This window comes from Perognathus longimembris, chromosome 1 (genome assembly GCF_023159225.1).
Source record: "Perognathus longimembris pacificus isolate PPM17 chromosome 1, ASM2315922v1, whole genome shotgun sequence".
NCBI lineage: Eukaryota > Metazoa > Chordata > Mammalia > Rodentia > Heteromyidae > Perognathus > Perognathus longimembris.
In genome coordinates this window covers 66,461,296-66,484,393 of record NC_063161.1, presented here as the reverse complement: position 1 = coordinate 66,484,393, position 23,098 = coordinate 66,461,296, and the positions used below count along the sequence as shown (strand labels likewise).

The following is a 23,098-nucleotide window of genomic DNA, read 5'->3' as shown; positions in this document are numbered from 1 at the left end:
ACATTTAAGCTGTGTCATACAGACTCTTAACAGAATTACAGAAATACAAAGGGCAAATAAAAATATATTTTTAAGAGAATAAGATGTTTTTGCCTTTTTTTTTTTTTGCCAGTCCTAGGGCTTGAACTCGGGGCCTGAGCACTGTCCCTGATGTCTTTTTTGCTCAAGGCTAGCACTCTACCACTTGAGCCACAGTGCCCTCTTCCAGATTTTTCTGTGTATGTGGTGCTGAGGAATCAAACCCATGGCTTCATGCATGCTAGGCAAGCACTCTACCACTAAGCCACATTCCCAGACCTATTTTTGCTTTTGATTTAGGACTGGAATTAAATTCCATTCCTGTCACTTGACAGCTGTATTCAAGATGAGTTATTTAACTTCCAACTCTGTTTATTTGCAAAAATCTTACAGGTTACTTAAAGAACTAAAATGCTTACTCTAAGTGTGTAACTAAAGTAAGTAAAATGTGGGAGATTTCCCTAAGAGCAAGTCATGCAGACAGGAGAAGAGAATGCTTTCTCATCATAAAAAGGTTTAACAACAACAAAAAAGGTTTAACAGCACAATCCAGTGAATAGTTGACAAAGGTAATTAGATCCTCTTCTTGATGGGTATAATGGAAATCAAAGTTCAGCCTAGACTAGAATCAGTGCTTTTCTGCTTAAGATTTCAGATCAGGAGTGACTTTTCCCAAAGTTAGGCCTTCAGATTGCTGTTATGGTTTTAATTCAACCTTAAGGTATGACATTCGTTTTAAAGTTAATCTTTGTGCTGATACTCAGGCTTTATGCTGGCTCTGCTTGTTTGCTCATGACTGGCACTCTATACTTCAGCAGCTTTTTGCTGGTTATTTTGGAAATGAAATAGATTTTTCTGTCAGGCTGGCTTCCTTGAGTAGCTAGGATTACAGGCTTGAGCCACCAATATCAGCGTAGAGTTTATTTTTGACTCTTAATTTCTTCTGTAAAGAGTAAGTTAACATCTTGAGATAGTTATTACCTAGCTACCTACACTTTAGCTAGATACTTCAAACTAATAAGCTAATAGTAACTCCATGAATAACTTAATGATAACAGCTTTTAAACGGAGTAGTTTTTGTTCATCCTCACAACTTAAAATTTTGTGACTAGGAGTCTGTTCTGGACTTTGACAAACCATCAAGTGCAATTTCATCCCAGCCGCCAGCAGCTCCGCCAGGTAGCCCATTAGGTATGTAATCATTGGAGACATAGAACAAACAGCTTTAGAGCTTATAGTTGGTTCTTCTTTTGTTCTGGTCCTGGGCTTGAACTCAGCCTGGGAGCTATCTCTGAGCTTTTTTGCCCAAGGCTAGGGCTCTACCACTGGAGCCACAGCTTCACTTTCAGAGCTAACAGTTGTTGGTTTTTTGTTCCCCTCCCCCAAATCATTCACTCTAGCTAGCTTGAACTAGTGGTCTTTATGTTAACTTATTCTAGTTGTGCCTATCTGTCATCACTGGTTAAGATGCCATTAGGGCAGTGTTGGCTTACATTGGCCTGTTTGCAGTTTTTGGAGCAAATCTGTAGGTATGTGAATGGAAATGGCTCATAGCTGTTTCTGCAATGAAAGAAAAAAAATGTCCTTGCATTGATTTCTGACTAGAACTTGATTGACTTACCTGGACTCTAAATCTATTATGAAGGCTCATGGATCCTCACTGTACGTGAGATTACCTCAGAGCAGAGATTAACACAGCCACTAATGCTGTAGCTTGTGTGGGAATCTTGTGTGGTGCGTCACAGTTTAGGCTTTCTGCGCATGCCAGCTTTTCTTAGATGAGGGGGCTTGGAACCATATCCATTATCCAGCTGTCATGGGCGGTGAGCACCAACCTGAGACTGGTGCAGTAATATTCCTAGAAAATATGTAACAGAAGTGATGGACGTTGAAAGAGACAGAACTGAGAACTATGTGGTTAGTTGCAAAGCCTGTTAATGTACAGAACTAGAGAGAGAAAGAAACCCTGGATAACCTAGCGAAGACCTAGTGGTGAAGCTTAATTGTATCAGTTAATGACTGTTCTTCATACATCAAATTTTCTCTCCCATTAGTGTTACCAGTTATATTTAAAAGGTAGTTTTTTTTTTCTTTTGGAAGCCTTTCTCCCGTGTTACATTAAAACATCACACGTATCACAGATGGGCTTGGTCTTTCCCACTCCTGTACCATCTGTGCAGATGCAGAATTCTAGGGCTCTCATAGAAAGTATATGTTGGGGCTTACGACCTAGCTCTTTCCTCAGTGTTTACTTTGACACTGTATACTTCACTTTCTTCCCATGATGTCCATTGACTTCTTCCTTGGTTATTTTACCCTACAGCATCTACAGAACAAAATGTGTCCAGTCCAAGTGATTTTCTTCAGGAGCCATTACAGGTAACTTCTAGATTTGCCCTTCCTTTACTCTTTGCTATCTTGCTTTGGCAAGAATGAGCTTGACTTTTTGGTTCTGATATAACTGACTTGGTAAATGTGTTCTAAGAATATCTAGTGTTTTAAATTAAACACAAGTGGTCCTTAAACGGTTCTATGATGAGTTGTGTTGCAAAAATTTGTTATAAAAGAAAAGGTTAAAAAAAAAGGTTATCTAATATTAGTGAGGAAAGAGCAAGCCTGAAGAGTCTGAGGTAGGTGCCTTGTCTGGAACATTACATGGCTGTTGTGCTAGAAAGTCACTTAGTCTGTCAGCACAGGAAAGGATCTGAAGAAAGGAACTAGTTCTGTTTGGTCTATAGTTAACTAGTTCCTCCCTCATCCTCATAAGAATTCATAATCTGAGAAATTAATCTTTATAGAATGCACTTAGGAACTCAAAGGGACAGCCAGGCGCTGGTGTCTCATGCCTGATATCCTAGATACTCAGGAGACTAAGATCTAAGGATTGTGGTTCAAAGACAGCCTGAGCAGGAAAGTCTGTGACACTCCTTTCTCCATTTAACCACCAGAAAACCGGAAGTGGTGCTGTGGCTCAAAGTGGTAAAGTGCTAGCCTTGAGCAAAAAAGCTCTGGGACAGTGCCCCACGACTGACCCAAAAAAAGAAAGAAAGAAAGAAACCCAAAGGGACCCGACTGTTGAGAGCTCTGACTGCCACATCACATTCCCTTCATTAAGGAGTCCTAGGTTCCCTGGTGTTCTGGTCATTACCATTTTTTGTGTGTGCCAGTCCTGGGACTTGAATTCAGGGCCTGGATGTTTTCCCTGAACTGTGGCTCAAGTGGTAGAGTGCCAGCTTTGAGCCCAAAAGCTCAGGGACAGCTTCCAGTCCCTGAGTTCAAGCCCAAGACTGGTACAAAAAGAAAAACATGCCTTTTACAATGTTGTATACCTTTCTGTGTCTAGGCTACTTCTTCTCCAGTTACTTGTGGTTCAGATGCTGGCTTGGTGAAGACTAATCAGACTTCATCAGAATCTGAAGCGGATTTTATAACCTCACAGACTACTAAGGTAGTAGAACAACAATTGTCTTCTTTTCCTTCTAAACGAATAGTAGAACTAGCAGGGTGCTGGTGATGCATGCCTGTAATCCTAGCTACTCAGGAAGCTGAGATCTGAGGATTGTGGTTCAAAGCCAGTCAGGGCAGGAAAACCATTGAAACTCTTTATCTTGAGTTAACTATCCAGAAACCACAAGTGGCGCTGGGCTCAAAGTAGAGTATGTGCATATTCTAGAACTTGAACTCATATCCTGGGTACTTTCCCTGAAATTTGTTGTTGTTGCTGCTGCTGCTGCTTTTGCCAGTCCTGGGGCTTAAACTCAGGTCTTGAGCACTGTCCCTGGCTTCTTTTTGCTCAAAGCTAGCACTCTACCACTTGAGCCACAGTGCCATTTCTGGCTTTTTCTATATATGTGGTGCTGAGGAATCGAAACCAGGGCTTCATGTATATGAGGCGAGCACTTTACCACTAGCCATATTCCCAGTCCCCCCCCCCCCCCCGATTTTTTGTGCCAAAGGCTAGAGTTCTTATACTTGACATTTTGGTGATTAGTTGGAGATGAGTCTCATAGACTTTCCTGCCCAGGCTGGCTTTGAACTGTGATCCTCAGAGCTCTTCCTCCTGAGTAGCTAAGAGTTTAGACATGTTACTGGTACTCAAAGCTGTGCTTTCAATTCTAAGGTGTAGTTTTTGCCATTTGAGCAAAGCCTTGAGCTAGACATAGTAAAATAGGATGAATATGGAGGACATGGATGAGAATATGTATTCATTTCTAGAATGTAAGAGAGCATAAGTAATCACTAACTTTTATGGTACTAACTTTTTTTTTTTGGCCAGTCCTGGGCTTGAACTCAGGGCCTGAGTACTGTCCTTGGCTTTTTTTTGCTCAAGGCTAGCACACTGCCACTTGAGCCACAGCGCCACCTCTGGCTTTTCTATATATATGGTGCTGGGGAATCGAACCCAGGGCTTCATGTATACGAGGCAAGCACTCTTGCCACTAGGCCATATTCCCAGCCCCATGGGACTGACTTTGTCAAAATTGAGATAACCTTATTCTTTTTTTATGCTCTGTATAATTTTTAATGCATTTATTGTATGATCAGAGGCACATAGACTGGGCCTTTGTGTTCCTCTACTACAAACCTGGTTCTTCTTAAGAAAAGGAGGGGGCTGGGAGGTAGCTCAGTGGCAAAGCACTTCCCTAGCAAGTGCAACGTCCTGGGTTTGGTCCCAGTACCAAAAAGAGAAAAGAAAAGGAGGAAGTGATATTTGCGTAGTGATTCACAATCATCTGCTTCATAATCTGGTTGAGTTTGGGTTTTGGTATCTTTTTAAGATTTTGACATCTGTACATCAAAAACTAGCTTGCTTTCTTGATTACTCAAATCAGATCAGAATTGCTTTTCTTCAGACAGCTGATTTAGAAATCCACTGGTGTATCTTTAAAAAGTAACACTTAAGTATTCTAACCCTAGGTTTTACCTAGGCCAAATTGTGCTGGATAAATTTTTAATGCTATTAGATTCTTCTTTTTTTTTTTTTTTGCCAGTCCTGGTGCTTGGGCTCAGAGCCTGAGCACTGTCCCTGGCTTCTTTTTGCTCAAGGCTAGCACTCTGCCACTTGAGCCACAGCACTTCTTCAGGCCTTTTCTGTATATGTGGTGCTGAAGGAATCGAACCCAGGGCTTCATGTATATGAGGCAAGTACTCTTGCCACTAGGCCATATTCCCAGCCCGCTATTAGATTCTTAATTCAAAAATAGGATTTCAGAATATGAAAGATCTAGGTGCTTGTAAAAAGTTGAGCTCATTTTTTAGACTGATTATTAGGGAGACTCATTGACTCAGTCAGCAAGCCATGCAAAGCAAATACTAGTGTGCATCCTCAGCAACTGAGATTTGAAGTTGCAAGCAAAAACTATTGTCTTTCATTCCAGCATTCAAATGTCAATCTAAAGAATTGCTGACTTTTGCCAGTTTGGAGTTGAGTGTAAGTTCACTGGTTGTTATATGGCAGGTAATTGGCTGATGGTGCATTTCTCCTCTCCAGGCTGCAGTTCCCTCAAGCAAACCTCCATCTTGCCTGGTGTCCCCCAACCCTTCTGTGTCAAAGGGCTCTGAACAGGGCTTCCAGTCACCTCCAGCAAGTAGTTCACTAGCCATGAACACAGCTCCCTTTCAAGCCATGCAGACAGTGAGTATGAATCTGGAATGAGAACTGCAGTTCAGTGTTCCATTGAAGACTCATTGGTTCTCTTAGGTCTGTTGGGATTATACGAAAAGGCTTCCTTTGGACTGGCAGTATATACAAATTTTGTCCAATGGAAATACTATTGGTGATAGAGGAATATTAAATCCGCAACCTATAGAATTTTGAGTAAGTGTATCCAAACATTGTTTCCTTTCTGACAATTAGGAGGCAAATTGTGAACCAGTGGGTGATTCAATACCCAGCACATTCATACCAGAAAGAAAAGCAAAACCTAGCATAATACAGGGGTGGGGTGAAAAACATGCTTTTCTGGCATCAGCTGAACAATATTGATGGGACAGTGGTATTCAGGAGGATGGGGAACCTGGAACCTGGAAAGGACAGGTACTTGGGTATATGTCATTGTAGAACCTTTCTTTGCCTTCACCCTGATCTTCTTGCTGGTTCTGAGAACTTTTTTTAGCTTTGTGTGGTGTTTTATTTATCTGTCTATCTATCTATTTATTTATCTATTTATCTATTTATTTATTTTTGCCAGTTCTGGGCCTTGGACTCAGGGCCTGAGCACTGTCCCTGGCTTCTTGCTCAAGGCTAGCACTCTGCCACTTGAGCCACAGTGCCACTTCTGGCCATTTTCTATATATGTGGTGCTGGGGAATGGAACCCTGGGCTTCACGTATATGAGGCAAGCACTCTTGCCACTAAGCCATATTCCCAGCCCCTGTGTGGTGTTTTAAATGACCCTCTATTTCTCTACAAATGGTAGTTAAAACTGGATTTATATTTCTAAACACAAGAGGACCATAAAATAGTTCTTCACAGGGGAAAATCTCTTAGTGAGCCATTACGTGTGGCCTTGTGCCACACTCCAGGTGGTATGCAGTGAGGCGGTAGGTGTGGCCCTTGACTGGCAGTGGGAGCAGGTGCAGTGCTGGGAGATCAGCTGGGGGACTTATCAGTGCCTGGCCTGTTACTTCGCTTGCTTTCTTTCTCTGGTGGTTCATCTGGCACATGGCTACTTTGGATTTATCTTTTATTTTTTGTCAGTCCTGGGGCTTGAGTTCTGGGCCTAGGTGCTGTTTCTGAGCTTCTTTTGTTCAAGGCTAGCACTCTCCCACTTGAGCCACTTCTGGCTTTTTTATTGGAGATAAGAGTCATGGACTTTCTTTCCTGTCTGGGTTGACTTTGAACTGTGATCCTCAGATCTCAGCCTCTTGAGTAGGATTACAGGTGTGAGTCACTGGCACCTAGCAACTGTTGACTCTTAAATAAATCCTGGTGCTTGACATAGGCTAATCAGTAAAAATCTAGAAGTGGAGCTGTGGTTTAAGTGAAAAGGTAAGGTAAAGCACCCAGGCCCTGAATTCAAGCCCCAGTACTGGTGGTCTGGTCCAAATGAAATTGAGCTCTTTACCTTTTGGAGCCCTGGGTAACCTGCCAGACTCATCCTCTGGGCTTGCCTTGGCAACCCTGTCCTTTCTGCTTAGGCCGCTTTTCTGCTCTGCCTGTTTGAAGCCTGGTCCAAATTAGTTCTCATTCACTTGTTTCTGAAGCTGGTAGTTATGGATCTGGGCACGTTTTTTAGTCAGTGGGTCTAGCAATAAAAACAAGAGGATGCTCAACAAGCTCAGGTTTTACCAGAGGTGGGGGCATCAGAGAGACAATTAGCTTTCATCTGGGTGCCAATGGCTCAGGCCTGTAATCCTGGCTGTATGCAAGAGACTAAGATCTGAAGATTGTGGTTCAAAGCCAGCCTGGGCAATTAAAAAAAGCTGGAATCACAAAAAGCTGGAAGGTGAGTTGTATCTCAAATGGTAGAACACTAGCACAAAAGCTTGGAGACAGAGCCCAGGCCCAGAGTTCAAGCCCTAGGAATGGCACACACACATTAAAAATCAGCTTCTATGCCCAGTAAGGAAAAGGGGAATGGGATCAAGAAGCTAGAGTAATACATAGTTACTTTTATGATTGTTTACCAGAAGCTATGAGGTCATGGCCTACCATGTGGTAACTTAGTAAATGTTGTAAGTTACTTCATTCTCCTCCTACCCCTCCTTGTTGGGGATTGAACCCTGGGTCTTATCCATGCCAGCACTCTACCTCTGAGGTAGTACCTTCAGATCTTTTAGCCCTACTTTCTAGTACTAGGTTGGTACTTTAGGCCTTCCACTTGCTAGGTAGGTGCTGTGCCAATTAAGCCATGCTCTCCGCCCTTTTTATTTTAGGATTTGGAGTTTTTGCCAAAGACATAGCTCAGACCAGGATCCTCCTGTTCATGGCCTCTTGTGTAGGTGGGATTACAGGCATAAGCCACCGTGCTCAGCTGTTTTAATGGACTGCATTGAAGGTCTTCCCAATCCCTGCCGGCTGGGGTTACTCGTGTGAAATCCCTTCAGTGAACCTCCTTTTCATTTTTTTTGAAAAAGACACTTTCCTCTTGAATGATTTTCATTCTCAGTGAGCATTATTATAATAGAAGAATTATTATTATTATTTTTTTTCCAGTCCTAGGCCTTGAACTCAGGGCCTGAGTACTGTCCCTGGTTTCTTTTTGCTCAAGGCTAGCACTCTGCCACTTGAGCCACAGCGCCACTACTGGCCGTTTTCTATATTATGTGGTGCTGAGGAAGCGAATCCAGGGCTTCATGTATACCAGGCAAGCACTCTTGCCACTAGGACATATTCCCAGCCCCATGATAGAAGAATTAACTCTTGAGTTTCACTTCTGATGGGAATCAGAATTTTTGTTTTGGTTGATTGTGAGGCTTGAACTGTGGGTCTGAGTGCTGTCCCTGGGCTCTTCAGCTCAAGGCTAGTGCTCTACCACTTGAGCCACAGTACCACTTCCAGTTTTCAAGTGGTTAATTGGAGGTATGAGTCTTACAGCCTTTCCTGCCTTGTTTGGCTGATCCTCAGATCTCAGCCTCCTGAGCAGCTAGGATTACAGGCATGAGCCACTGGCACCTGGTTTAGAATTCTTGTTTCTTTACTGTGGTACATAACATAAATATACATAACATATTTTTTTTTAATTTTAGCCCTTTTAAAGTGTTTAATTCAGTGGCATTAATTAACTCAGTGGCACATTCACAGGAACTATTATCATTATTTCCAGTACTTTTTTTCTGTTTGTTTTGGTTTTTTTTTTTTTTTTTTTTTTTTGGCTAGTCCTGGGGATTGAATTTAGGGCCTGAGCCCTGTCCCTGGCTTCTTTTTGCTCAAGGCTAGTACTCTACCACTTAGCCACAACGCCACCTCTGGCTTTTTCTATATATGTGGTGCTGAGGAATTGAACCCAGGGCTTCATATATACAAGGCAGGCACTCTACCATTAGGCCAAATTCCCAGCCCCCAGTACTTTTTTTCTGAATAATTATTTATTTATTGTCAAAGTGATGTATATCCAGCACTTTTTCTTTTTTAATTTAATTTATTTATTAATTGAACACAATTTTTTTTGACAAGGTGTTGTGCAAAAAGGGTACAGTTACATAGTAGGGCAGTGTGTACATTCCAGCACTTTTTCTTGATCTCAAACAGAAATACACTGAACTCAAGGAGTAACAACTCCCTAATTCTCCTCATCTCCAGCCAGTGGTGATTGAGCTCTGTTTTACCTTCAGGTTCTTGGAGTTTACCTATTAAAATTACCTCATGTAACTCAAGTCATGGAGTTCTTTTTCTTTGGGTGTCTGGTTTGTTTCACTTAGCACCATGTTTTTAAGCTCATGTCTATGGCAACATGTGTATTTATGACTAAATAATATTTTCATTTTATGTACATACTTTGTTCATCTATTGATAGATATTTAGATTGTTTTTACTTTTAGCTTTTACAAATAATGCTGCTATAAATATGGTATTCAAATGTCTGTTCAAGTTCCTGCTGTCAGTTCTTTTGGAACTGTAATTGAAGAAATGTAATTGGTGGATCATATGGTAATTTATGCTTCACTTTTTTGTGTGTGTGCTGGCACTGAGGTTTGAACTCAGGGCCTGGGTGCTGTATCTTAGATTTTTCCATTCAAGGCTGGTACTCTCCCACTTGAGCCACTCCTCTACTTCCAGCTTTTTGGTGGTCAATTGGACATAAGAGTCTCACACTTTCCTGCCCAGACTGGCTTTGAACTGTGATCCTCTGATGTCAACCTCCTGAGTAGCTAGGATTATAGTTGTGAATCACTGGAACCCAGCTTAGTTTTACTTTTTGAGAAACCACCATATTGTTATCCGTGGTGGCTGGCAGTGTATATAAGTTCCAGTTTCTTCGTATCCTCCCAGCTTGTTTTCTGTCTTTGCCAGCAATGGTCCTAATGGGTATTATGTGGGATCTGTGGTTTTGGTTTACATTTTCCTAATGACTAATAATGTTGGGCATATTTTCATGCACTCATTAGCCTTTTCATTTCTTTGGAGAAATGTCTGTTCAAATCTTTTGCTCATCAAATAGAAGCTTTAAAATTCTATGGATGTTTGCTCTATGCCTTTGCAAGGAACCTTCACTAATAGCTTCTTATAATTTCTCTATCTTTTCAGGTATTTAATGTGAATGCGCCTTTACCTCCTCGTAAAGAACTAAAAGAACCTCCTTATTCACCTAGCTACAATCAGAGTTTTACTTCAGCCAGTACACAGACACCACCCCAGTGCCAACTGCCATCTATTCATGTAGAACCAACTGTCTTGTCTCAGGATGCTGGTGAGATCTTTGCATATATTTTGGAGACTTAGACAATTAATGAACTGAAAAGCAATCAGTGGGAACCCTTTCAAAGTACTTTCCTGCCTGTAAGAGTTATTTCTGCACATGTCCCTCAAGGGTTGAGAAGGCCCTCATGCCTTTACTGCGATGTGGGGTCTTCTGTTCTATAAGTAAAATGTGGATGATTTTACTATATAGGCTTTTGTTTTTTAATCTACTTGTTTGTTTACCCTACTTAGTGATTGTAGAACCAGTCTATTACACCCCCACCCCCCTTTTTTTTTGCCAGTCCTGGGGCTTGAACTCAGAGCCTGAGCACTGTCCCTGGCTTCCTTTTGCTCAAGGCTAGCACTCTACCACTTGAGCCACAGCACCACGTCTAGCTTTTTCTGTTTATGTGATGCTGAGGAATTGAACCCAGGGCTTCATGTATGCAAGGCAAGCACTTTACTGCTAGGCCATATTCCCAGCCCCTGTCCTCCCCTTTTTTTCTTTTTTAAAAAAGATATTATTGCTGGGTACTGGTGGCTCATGCTTGTTTCTGCCATTCATCAGCCTAGGCACCCTTTGAACCGCAGTCCTCAGATCTCAGCCTTCTGGGGAGCTAGGATTACAGGTATGACCTGTACCTGGCTCACTCCTAGATTTTTAGTGTTGTCATTTCAGTCCTCTATTGATTTTTCTAAAACTTAAGTCTGAACAAACAAATTAAACATTTTAAGTATTTTTTCTGAAAATGTTCCAGTCCTGGGTGCTTGAGCTCTGGGCCTTGAGCCACAGCTCTACTTCCAGTTTTCTGTGTGCTTAATTAGAGATAAGAGTCTCCTGGACTTTCTTACCTGGGCTAGTTTGAAACTGCAGTCCTCAGCTTTTAGCCTCCTGAGTAGTTGGGATTATAGGTGTGAACCACTGGCATCCAGCCCCTGAGCTTTTTTAGTCAACATTAGTGCTCTAACACTTGATCCACATTCTTTTGGCTTTTTCGGTGGTTAGTTGGAGATAAGAGTGTCACAGACTTTTCTGCATGTCCTGGCTTTGAACCATGATCCTTAGATCTCAGCCTCCTGAGTAGTTAGGATTACAGGCATGAGCCCCTAGCACCTGGCCCCATCTTAACCATTTTTAAGCATAGAGTTTTATTACATTACATTCAAATCATTAGCCATCTTTCTCTGGAACTTTTCGTCCTTCTCAGCTGAAACTCAGCCCTCATTTAACCCTGACCCCTCCTCTCCTTCTAGCCCCTGATATTCACTGTTGTACATTATCACTCTGACTTTGATTACTCTAGATACCACTTGCTTCTTTCTTTCTTTTTTTTTTCCTCTTGCCAGTCCTGGGGCTTGGGCTCAGGGCCTGAGCACTGTCTCTGGCTTTTTTTTTTTTTTTTCCTCCTCTGCCACTTGAGCCACAACACCACTTCTGGCCTTTTCTATATATGTGGTGCTGAGGAATCAAACCCAGGGCTTCATGTGTACAAGACAAACACTCTTGCCACTAGGCCATATTCCCAGTCCCTAGATACCACTTTGAAATGGCATCATAGAATATTTGTCTTGTTGGAATTGCCTGATTTCACTTAGCAAAATGTCCTCAGAATTCATACATGTTGTTGCAAGTACTAAAAATTCCTTCCTTTGTAAGGCTAAATAACATTCTATTTCATACATATACATATATAGATAGATTACACATACACATATATAGATACATATGTATATAGTGGTTCTTTTTGTTAAGGGAGAAGATAATATTTTAAAGTTTTTGATTGACTTTTAAACATAAAGAGTATTGGTCCATTGTTTTGTTTTTTTGTCAGTCTTGGGGCTTAGACTCAGGGCCTGAGCACTGTCCCTGGCTTCTTTGTGCTCAAGGCTAGTACTCTACCATTTGAGCCACAGCGCCACTTCTGGCCTTTTCTATATATGTGTTGCTGAGGCATCGAACTCAGGGCTTCATGTATATGAGGTGAGCACTTTACCATTAGGCCATATTCCCAGCCCAGTATTGGTCCTTGATTACCAGTTAACTCTTGGATTCTATAAAACTTTTTTCTTAAGCTTCAAGTCACCACCCTGATGGAGCTATTCAAGTAAGCAATGGGAGCCTTGCCTTTTACCCAGCGCAGACAAGTGTAGTCCCTAGACCTACTCAGCCATTCATCAGTAGCCGGGGAACTGTGAGAGGATGTCCTCGTGGCGGGAGACTGCTCACTAATTCCTTCCGGTGTCCTGGTGGTTATAAAGGTAGGCTTTGAATCTGCTTTATGTGTCCTGAATTTGTTTTTGTCTATATTTACTTGACCCAAAATAGTTTTATCTTATATTATTTCCTTTCACAATTGCCATTTATAATGTTAAAAGACTTCTCTGCTAAACAGTATTTTTATTTATTTATTTATTTATTTATTTATTTATTTATTTATTTATTTATTTTGGCCAGTCCTGGGGCTTGGACTCAGGGCCTGAGCACTGTCCCTGGCTTCTTTTTGCTCAAGGCTAGCACTCTGCCACTTGAGCCACAGCACCCCTTCTGGCCATTTTCTGTATATGTGGTGCTGGGGAATTGAACCCAGGGCCTCATGTATATGAGGCAAGCACTCTTGCCACTAGTCCATATCCCCAGCCCTAAACAGTATTTTTAATATGCCTATTCTTTGTAACATAACATCCATGTGAAAAACAGATTAATTCTGGAACTGAAGTAGAAAAGTAGATTATCTTGTTCTTGTTGTTTCCCGTCCCAGGGCTTGAACTCAGGGCTTGGGCACTGCCCCTGAGCTTCTTTTGCTTGAGGATAGTACTCTACCACTTGAGCCACAGTGCCATTTCTGGCTTTTTCTGTTTTTGTGGTACTGAGGAATCAAACCCAGTGTTTCAAGCATGCTAGGCAAGCACTCTACCACTAAAGCACATTCCCAGCCCAATTATCTTGTTTTTTAAGGGATGAATTTGGTTTTTTTATATTTGAGTGATTTCTTTTTGTATTTTGTCAATTGAATTACCTCTGATAAAAATATGTCATAATTAAAGCTAGGTGTTGGTAGCTCATGCCTATAATCCTAGCTACTCAGGAAGATGTGATCTGAGGATTGTGGTTCAAAGCCAGCTGGGGCAGGAAAGTCCTTAAGGCTCTTATTGCCAACTAACCACCAAAAATCCAGAAGTAGAGGTGTAGCTGGAGTGGTAGCCTTGAGCAAACAAGTTCAAAGACAGTGGCAGTGGCCAGGCCCTGAATTCAAGCTCCAGAACTGGCACCCCAAATAAAATATTTAGACAGTACTTATTTTTCTAGTTATTGTCTATTAGAATATATCACAGATAAGAACATAGAACTTAAAACTATCAGAATGATTGTTAGTGATATCCTTTTGTATTTTTGCCAGTGCGGGGGCTTGAACTCAGGGCCTGAGCACTCGCAATCAAGGCTTCTCTCAAGACTAGCACTCTACCACTTGAGTCACAGTGCCACTTCTGGCTATTTCTGTTTATGTGGTGCTGAGGAATTGAATCCTTGCCTTCAAGCATGCTAGGCAAGCACTGTACCACTAAGCCACATTCCCAGCCCCAATTCTTTTAAGTTTTATTTATGATTCCAAGTATTGTGGTTTCTGATTGTTATTAACAAAAGTCCTCAAGACAGCATTCTTAATACCACTGGGCACTAGTGGCTCATTCCTGTAATCCTAGTTACTCAGAAGGCTGAGATCTATAGATCTCAATGCCTATGGCAGAAAAGTCGGAGACTTTTATCTCTAGTTAACCACCAGAAAACCAGATGTGGAGCTGTGGCTCAAAGTGGTAGAGTGCTAGCTTTGAGCACAAAAGAATTCAGGAACAGGACCCAGCCCTGAGTTCAAGCTCTAACACACACACACACACACCCTCCCCCCCAGTACTTATTCCCTAATTGCTTTCATAACAGTATACTTAACGTATACCTCTACCCTTTCGCACCCCCCTCTCATCTATATTCGGTAGCAGTAAATTTCTGAACCTGGTTTGTTAGCAATCACAAGCAATAGTTTATAAATGTAGATTTTAACTGTGGCAGCAATTTCAATACTTAAGGCATAAATCTAATGAGAGGATTATTAGTAGGTTATTTTAGCTTTAAAGCTGAAAAATTCAGTATGCTCTTGTTCATCATTTTTTGTAAGTTGCTATTTATTTATTAGGTTTTGATAGTTATAGAGGACCTTCTTCAATTTCCAATGGAAATTATAATGCCCTGCAGTTGCAAGCTAGAGAATATACTGGAGCACCTTATTCTCAAATGGTAAGTAAGAATAGCTGTCTTTATTTAGTAGAGTTGTTGACTAAACACCGCAGAGTCTTTGTTTTGTAGTAGTGCAATCTTTATTTTATTTTATTTTTATTGGGGCTTGAACACTGGGCCTGGGCGCTGTCCCTGAGCTCTTCTGCTCAAGGCTAGCAGTCTACCACTTGAGCCACAGTGCCACTTCCAGTTTTCTGGTGCTTAATTGGAGATAAGAGTCTCATGGACTTTCCTGCCCAGGCTGGTTTTGAACCACAATCCTCAGATCTCTGCCTCCTGAGTAGCTAGGATTATAGGCGTGTACCAGTGCCTGGTACAATCTTCACTTTAGAACTACATGTCAGTCCTGGGGAAGTTTGAGGTGGATAGCTTTTCTAATTGTCCAAAAATGATAAAAATCAACTGCTTGCTACATGGAATTTGAAAGCATCAAGGACATTATTAATCATGTTGCTGCTGGGTGCCTATGGCTCATGTCTGTAATCCTAGCTACTTGGGAGGCTGAGGTTTGAGGATCACAGTTCAAAGTCAGCCTGGACAGGAAAGTCCTTGAGACTTATCTCTAATTAACGGGCAAAGAGCAGGAAGTAGAGATATGGCTCAAGTGGTAGAGCACCAGCCTTGAGCAACAAGGATAAGCTACAGTGAGAGGCCCTGAGTTTGAGCCCCCATACTAGCACACACACATACGATTTTTTTTTAAAAAACATTAACTCATTTATTCCTTCACCTTAAAAGGAAAACGAGTTCAGAGATTAAATAACTGACCGAAGGTCACTTAACAGGTAGAACTAAGACTGGATTGAGAATCTCTTGATTCCAGGGTTCATGATCTTTATCCTGTCCCTTTCTTTATTAAGTATCCAGAGGGCCTTCATTACGCATATAAAATGTACTTGGGCCAAATTTACCTCCTCTTATCCTTTCTCACCCCATTTCCTTATTATTATATTTTCATACAGCCTTCCCCTCTCCCAGGTTTCATGGTTTTACTAGATTGCCCTCAGATTAGCTTGCTATCAGTTATGCTGAAGCTCATCCTATGTTTAAACTCTTGTTTATTCTACTTCAAACAACTCAGATTTTCTTTACTACATGTGATAAAAGATTGATGGGACTTTGGACATTCCACTTTAACAGACCTTGGGAATTATTATTGGTCATATGTGGATATAAATTTATGTACCATATTAACATTTTCAGCTTTAGAGTTTTTTAAGCTTTGGCATATGTACAAATGGTGGTTTGACTTATGATTTTTACTTTATGGTGGCATGAAAGTGATGCATTCACTAAAAACTGCACAGGAGCCACAGTTCCTAGTCACCTGTGCAGTCATTAGGATAAATAATCCATATGTGCTGCTTATCTATGCTGTTCCAAAGGTTAGGGGAATTAAATGCATTTTATTTTCTTTTTGAAGTACTGAGGTTTGAACTCAGGGCCTTATGCTTGCTTTGGCTTTCTTGCTCACAGCTAGCCACTTGAGCCACACCTCCAGCCCAGCTTTTTTTCTAATTAATGAGAGATGGAGTCTTAGGGCCTTTTCTGCTTGGAGTGACTGCAAATCCTTCAGACTCAGCTTCTTGATTACCTAGGATTACAAATGGGAGCCATTGTGCCTGGCTTAAATGTTTTTTTCATTAATTTTTTTTACCCTCCCCCTCAAATTTTTAAAATTTTTGGTAGTCTCTTTTCTCTTTGGTTTCTCCTTCCTCTTCCCTCCTTCCACCCTTCCTTCCTCCTTCCCTCTCTTCTTCTCTCTTTCATTATTATTGAGGATCAAATCTATGTGCCTTAAACATAGGTGAACCTCTACCATTGTCTTTAGCCCAACTTTATAATGCTTCCAATTTATGACATTTATTAGAACATAGGCTTATCATAAATCAAAATGCATATATACGTGTGCACCTTGACATATATGTGACTGTATATGTTTCTGTGTATGTGTGTGTATGCATATACATTGAGCTATGCTGCAAGTACATTATATTGGTACTGAAAGTGCTTATTTCATGAGGTAGATGTCTATGCAGAGGTAGTACTGGAAATAAGTGAGGAACACAACTTGGAATCTAAATGATTGGAGTGTGATCCCTGATCAGCAGTTCTGTAGCCTGTAACACTGGGTGTGTCACCATCTCAGTTCTGTAGTTACTCTTTTTTTTGGCCAGTCCTGGGCCTTGGACTCAGGGCCTGAGCACTGTCCCTGGCTTCTTCCCGCTCAAGGCTAGCACTCTGCCACTTGAGCCACAGCGCCGCTTCTGGCCGTTTTCTGTATATGTGGTGCTGGGGAATCGAACCTAGGGCCTCGTGTATCCGAGGCAGGCACTCTTGCCACTAGGCTATATCCCCAGCCCCTGTAGTTACTCTTAACTGAGGGGTGGTGAGGACTTCTTTGTGAGGTACTCTGAGGACCAGATGAACTAATACCCAGTGTTCAGTGCCCAGTGTAAGCTATATGTGTGACACTGGATATTAGCTTTTATTACATGATCTGCTGGGCCTGTGAGGAAAGACTGTTGATTCACATGGACTTTAGTGTTAGATTTGTTCTAATAATGCATACTGTGTTTTTTGTTTACTGCTTTAAATTTCTTTAAAGAAATATAACACTGATAATGGTTGCTGTTGTGAGAGGGCTCTGGGAGTCTATGTAATGAGACATAATTACTTTTTTTGTAGTGAAGTTGTTTTTTTTCTATTATCAGAATGATGTACAGAGGGGTTACAACTACATGCTTAAGGTAGTGATTACATACACATTTCTTGTCATACCAGTTATCCTTCTCCTCGTTTTTCTCCTTCCTTTCCTCCACCCTACCACCTTTGCTTTCTTAATTATTTTTTTCAAAGACCAAAACATGAAGTAAAATGAACAGATCTTATCCTTAATGTCCATTGTCTATCTAGTCTACAGTGCTTATGCTCTCTATGATTAGTAACTGTAGGACAATTCCTTCCATATCAGGTATATATGTATATATATCTTTTTTTTTTGCTTCATGTAATCTGTTCCTCCTCCTCCTCCTTCTTCTTCTTCTTCTTCTTCTTCTTCTTCTTCTTCTTCTTCTTCTTCTTCTTCTTCTTCTTCTTCTTCTAATTTTCCCCCTTCTGTTTTCTTTGTCATGTCTCTTTGTTGTTTTTTTTTCCTCCTAACATGCACATATCAGGGATACCATGCACCTTTGTTCTCTGTGTTCTAGGCTTGGCTCACTCAACATTATTTGCTCAAGACCTGTCCATTTCCCTGCAAGTGCCATTATTTCATTATTTCTAATTGCTGTGTAGAATTCCATTGTACAGGTACCACATTTTTGGATCCATTCATCTGTAGTGGGGCATCTGGGTTATTTCCATATTTTGGCTATTGTGAATTATGCAGCAAGACATGGATGTACAGGTGTTCTTGTGGTATCCTGGATCCTGTTGTTCTGGATAGATGCCTAGGAGGGTATGGCTGGGTCATATGGTAGAGAGACATAATTATTTTTATTGTGCCCTGTGCCTTGTTTTTATTGCATTTTATTGCCTTGTTTTTTTTATTATTTTCATGAGTTGTTTGGAGACTGACTTCCTTTGTATTTGAGAGAATATTTTCCCTTAACATTTATTTTAATATTTTGAATCATATTTCTAGGCAATAGATACATTTACACAATCTCTCTCTCTCTCTCTCTCTCTTTGTTGGTCTTGAACTCAGGGCCTGGGCTCTGTCCCTGAGCCTCTCTGTGCACAAGTCTAGTGCTCCACCACTTGAGCCACAGTATCACTTCTGGCCTTTTCTCAGTAGTTTATTGGAGATAAGAGTCTCACAGACTTTCCAACCTGGGCTGGCTTTGAACCAGGATCCTCAGATCTCAGCCTCCTGAGTAGCTAGGATTATAGGTGTAAACTACCAACACCTAGCTTGCTCGCTCCTTCCTTCCTTCCTTCCTTCCTTCCTTCCTTCCTTCCTTCCTTCCTTCCTTCCTTCCTTCCTTCCTTATTTCCTTCCTTCCTCTCTTTCTCTCTTTCTTTCTCCCTCTCTTTCTCCCTTCCTCCCTAATTCCAAACCCCCCCTCTTTCTTTCTTTTCATGCCAATAACTGGGGGGCTTGGGGTGTTGTCCCTTAGCTTTTTTGCTTAACAGTAGAGCCAGTGCTCTACTGTTTGAGCTACACCTTCACTTTCAGCTTTTTCTGTGATTAATTGGAGATAAGAGTCTCAGGAACTTTGTTGCACAGGCTGGGCTCCAACCATAATCCTCATATCTCAAGTTTTCTGAATAGCTAGGATTACAGGCATAAGCCACTGATGACCCACTCACAGTATAACTAAAACAAAGAACTCCCTCTGATATAATTTGTATTAGTCTTTGAAGTTTCAGAAGCTGGTTTGGAGAAGTCTGCTCTTGTTCTGGCTTTCCCATGTCCTTTTATGTTGAGGAGGGACCTAGGACCTAGGTTGCACTTCTTTTTTTTTCTGAATAATTATTTATTGTCAAAGTGATGTACAGAGGGGTTACAGTTTCATACGTAAGGCAGTGGGTACATTTCTTGCACGATTTGTTACCTCCTCCTTCATTTCCCCCCACGGTTACACTTCTTAATTTCTGTCACCTAGCACTGTGCTTTTTGTATGGTATTCTGCAAATGCTTTATTATTTTGGAAATAACATCTAATTGGTCAGGTTAATTAACAGAAGAGCAAAATTGCCACTGTCACCCTTCATTTGTTTTTCCTAGTGCTTGTCAACATCTCTTTGATGGGAAAGGCTAGATGAAGAATTAAGAGGATTTAGAAGCCAGGCACCAAGGTGGTTGACACCTGCAGTCCTAGCTACTCATGAGGCTGAGATGTGCAAATCTCGGTTCCAAGCCAGCTGGAGCGAGAAAGTCTATGAGACTCTTACCTCCAATTAATCACAGAAAAAGCCAGAAGTGGCTCTCTGGCTCAAGTGGTAGAGCAAAAGGAGTCCAGGGACAATGCCCAGGCCCAGAGTTCAAGCCCTAGGACCAGCAGGAAAAGAAAAAGAGGATTTAGCTGAGCACAGTGGCATATGTTTGTAATCCTAGTACTAGGGAGGATGAGATGGGAAATGAGTTCTAGGCTAGTCTGGGCTACATAGTGAGACCTTATCTCAAAATTGACTTATCAGTCAATAATCCAGTTTTATGTACTATATTTATAATCCACTGTAATTACTATTATCTGGTAGTTTTGGTGCTATGGTAAATATTCATGTGTTCATTTTAGGATAATTTCCAGCAGTGTTATAAACAAGGAGGGGCATCTGGTGGTCCTCGAGCAAATTCAAGAGGTAAGGGAACTGAGTAGTTTGTGTCTCCAAATTTTTTCTAGTTTCTAATTCATTCTATACAACTGTTACCATCTTTCCAAAACACATTGCTTTCAGCTCTTGTTGAAGTTTTCAGTTTGCTTAAATACACTACTAAATTATCAAAGGAGATAAAAGATTACTAGAAAAGCTATAGAACCCAAAATTGTAAATATAGTTAAAAGCGTGTGTCTTCTTTTTTTTTTTTTTGAGGGATACACACTACTTTTATTACAGAAGAATGATAAGGCTGAGAAATGAGCACTCAACTCTGGAAAAAAACATACACATAGAAGGGACCTTTTCACTAGAATTTCAGATAACTCACACAGGCTCCAGGGGCTCTCATCTGGGGGAAGAAATGGCTGCTTTCTCTCACTGTCCCTGAGCATCTTTTCCTCAAGGCTAGCACTCTACCACTTGAGCCACAGCTCCACTTTCAGCTTTTCCTGAGTAGTTTTTTTTTTGCCTGTCCTGGGCCTTGGACTCAGGGCCTGAGCACTGTCCCTGGGTTCTTTTTGCTCAAGGCTAACACTCTGCCACTTGAGTCACAGTGCCACTTCTGGCCATTTTCTGTATATGTGGTGCTGGGGAATTGAACCCAGGGCTTCATGTATATGAGGCAAGCGCTCTTGCCACTAGGCTATATCCCCAGCCCCTGAGTAGTTTTTTTTAGATAAGAGCCACAGACTTTCCTTCCCATGCCGGCTTTGAACTGTAATCCTCAGATCTGACTCCTGAATAGCTAGGATTACAGTTGTGAGCTAGCAATGCCAGGCTAGAAACACTTTTGAAAATGCAAGGGGCTATGAAAAGATTCAGTTAAATTGAGAAAATAATTACTGTAACTGGGTGTGGTGGCTTAGTTCTGTAACCCTAGCTACTTGGGAGGCAGTGATCAGGAGAATCATGGCTCAAGCCCAGGCCAAAAAATTCTTTAGGAACCCTATCTCAACCAATAAAAAACTGAGCATGGTGACTCATCTGTCATCCGAATTATACAGGAGGCATAAATAGGATTGTGGACATAAACTCCAGACTTTATATTGAAAAATAATTAAAACAAAAAGGATGTATGACATGGCTCAAGTGATAGAGTACATGCTTGGCAAGTACAAGGCCCTGAGTTCAAACCCTTGTACTGCCTTCTCCCCCCTAAAAAAAATAGTGTTCAGTTTTTTAGATTTAATATTTGTTAATCTTAGTTACATTTGGGAAGTTTAACCTTTTTGGGACCCAAAGGCAATCGGATAAGATCATCTAGGTCCCTTGTAGTTTTAGAACAGTATCATAAACCTATTGGCCAAAAAAAAAATCTAGGAAAGTTTAATCTAGTCACATTTTATTGCATTTTCTTTGGAATTTATTATTAAATGTATCTTTATCTGTGTTTCAGTACCCGACTAATGTTAAATGTTGTGTTCAAAGCTAACTGCTTCATTATGAGAAACTCACTGTTGCTAATAAAACAGCAGGGTGGAGTGACTCCTCGCAGGTGAGCAGCCCAGAGCACGATGATACCTTTCACAGCGGTGACTCTGGACAAGGAGACTCTCGCAGCATGACCCCCGTAGAAGTGCCGGTGACAAGCCCAGCGGCCACCATCCTGCCTGTGCATGTCTATCCCCTGCCTCAGCAGATGCGTGTTGCCTTCTCGGCAGCCAGAACCTCCAACCTGGCCCCTGGGTCTCTGGACCAACCAATTGTGTTTGATCTTCTGCTGAACAACTTGGGAGAGACCTTTGATCTTCAGCTAGGTAGATTCACTTGTCCCGTGAATGGCACTTACGTCTTCATTTTCCACATGCTGAAGCTGGCTGTGAACGTGCCCCTGTATGTCAACCTCATGAAGAACGAGGAGGTCTTGGTGTCTGCCTACGCCAACGACGGTGCTCCAGATCATGAGACGGCTAGCAACCATGCTATTCTTCAGCTCCTGCAGGGAGACCAGATATGGCTACGCTTGCACCGGGGAGCCATTTATGGAAGTAGCTGGAAGTATTCTACTTTTTCAGGCTATCTTCTTTATCAAGATTGAGCCAGTAGTGAATTGGCCATGAAAGAATGGATGGTGTTCAATTTAGTGAGAGGGAAGGAAGGAAAATGGGCCTTGCCCTGGTGACTGGTTTAGGAAAATGGTTTCATTCCTGGAGAAAGCAGGAGGTCCTTCCTTTTTTGTTTTCTTCCTGGGTAGGAAATTTCAAGCTGAATGACAGCACTAACCTGGCACTTTATAATTTGTGCTGTAGCCTCACTAGTCAGGCTGTGAATGTGTATCGTTTGCACTTAATCCTTTAACTGTATTAAAGTTCAGCTTACTAAAACTGACTGCCTCAAATTTGGGCAAGTTACAATGCCTTGTTGTGCCTCAATAAAAAAACTTACCTGCACTGTTGGTTGTTCTTACCTGATTAAACATTTAGCTGGTAAGCTAATTTTTAAAAAATAAGCACTGACAACACTGGGTTATTTATTTATGTGTTCATGCCCTTCTTTAAAATATGAAGACTTACATATGAGGACATTGTAATGTCATTTTATTAGAGATTTATCATTAATCTGTTAATGCATTTAATTCATTAAGTGATCTGATCTGTCTTCCATGGACTGAGTCCTTGAATGCTCTTTTTTTGGTAATGGATCAGATTCTTGGAGTGGGAGACATGGCTCAGTTGGTAGAGTGCTAGCAAATGAACAAAAAGCGTCAGGTACCAACTTTGAGTCCCTGTCTCAGACGTTAAAAAAAAAAAAAAGGAAGAGCATATTCTTCCTTTACCAGATGCCTTTAGCACCTACCGTGTGTGTCATAGACAAGATACTATAGGGAATTCATAGGTGATGCTCTGCTCTACACTGGCAGGACTTAATTCTCCCTGTGGAAGGGCTTCAGTGATCCTCCCTGCTTCAACTGGCCTAGTTCTGGGATTACAAGTGTGTATTGCCACTCCAGCTTCTCAACTTAGATTTAGTTTGAATAGACAAAGTGCTGGGCTGGGAATATGGCCTAGTGGCAAGAGTGCTTGCTTGCCTTGTATACATGAAGCCCTGGGTTTGATTCCTCAGTACCACATATATAGAAAATGGCCAGAAGTGGCGCTATGGCTCAAGTGGCAGAGTGCTCAGGC

At 41.3% G+C, this 23,098-nt stretch overlaps 1 protein-coding gene across 1 annotated transcript in view; it reads left to right on the top strand.

Moving 5' to 3' along the window:
* Positions 1–22,353, top strand: part of Caprin2 (caprin family member 2) — a 53,670-nt gene extending 31,317 nt beyond the window's left edge. The window contains exons 11-19 of the mRNA XM_048366938.1: positions 1,131–1,209; positions 2,342–2,397; positions 3,362–3,466; positions 5,510–5,653; positions 10,208–10,370; positions 12,434–12,619; positions 14,551–14,651; positions 19,892–19,955; positions 21,446–22,353. Coding sequence (XP_048222895.1) covers positions 1,131–1,209; positions 2,342–2,397; positions 3,362–3,466; positions 5,510–5,653; positions 10,208–10,370; positions 12,434–12,619; positions 14,551–14,651; positions 19,892–19,955; positions 21,446–22,011 — 1,464 coding nt within the window. The 3' untranslated portion in view covers positions 22,012–22,353. The remainder of the gene's footprint in view (positions 1–1,130; positions 1,210–2,341; positions 2,398–3,361; positions 3,467–5,509; positions 5,654–10,207; positions 10,371–12,433; positions 12,620–14,550; positions 14,652–19,891; positions 19,956–21,445) is intronic.
* Positions 22,354–23,098: the final 745 nt, after the last annotated feature.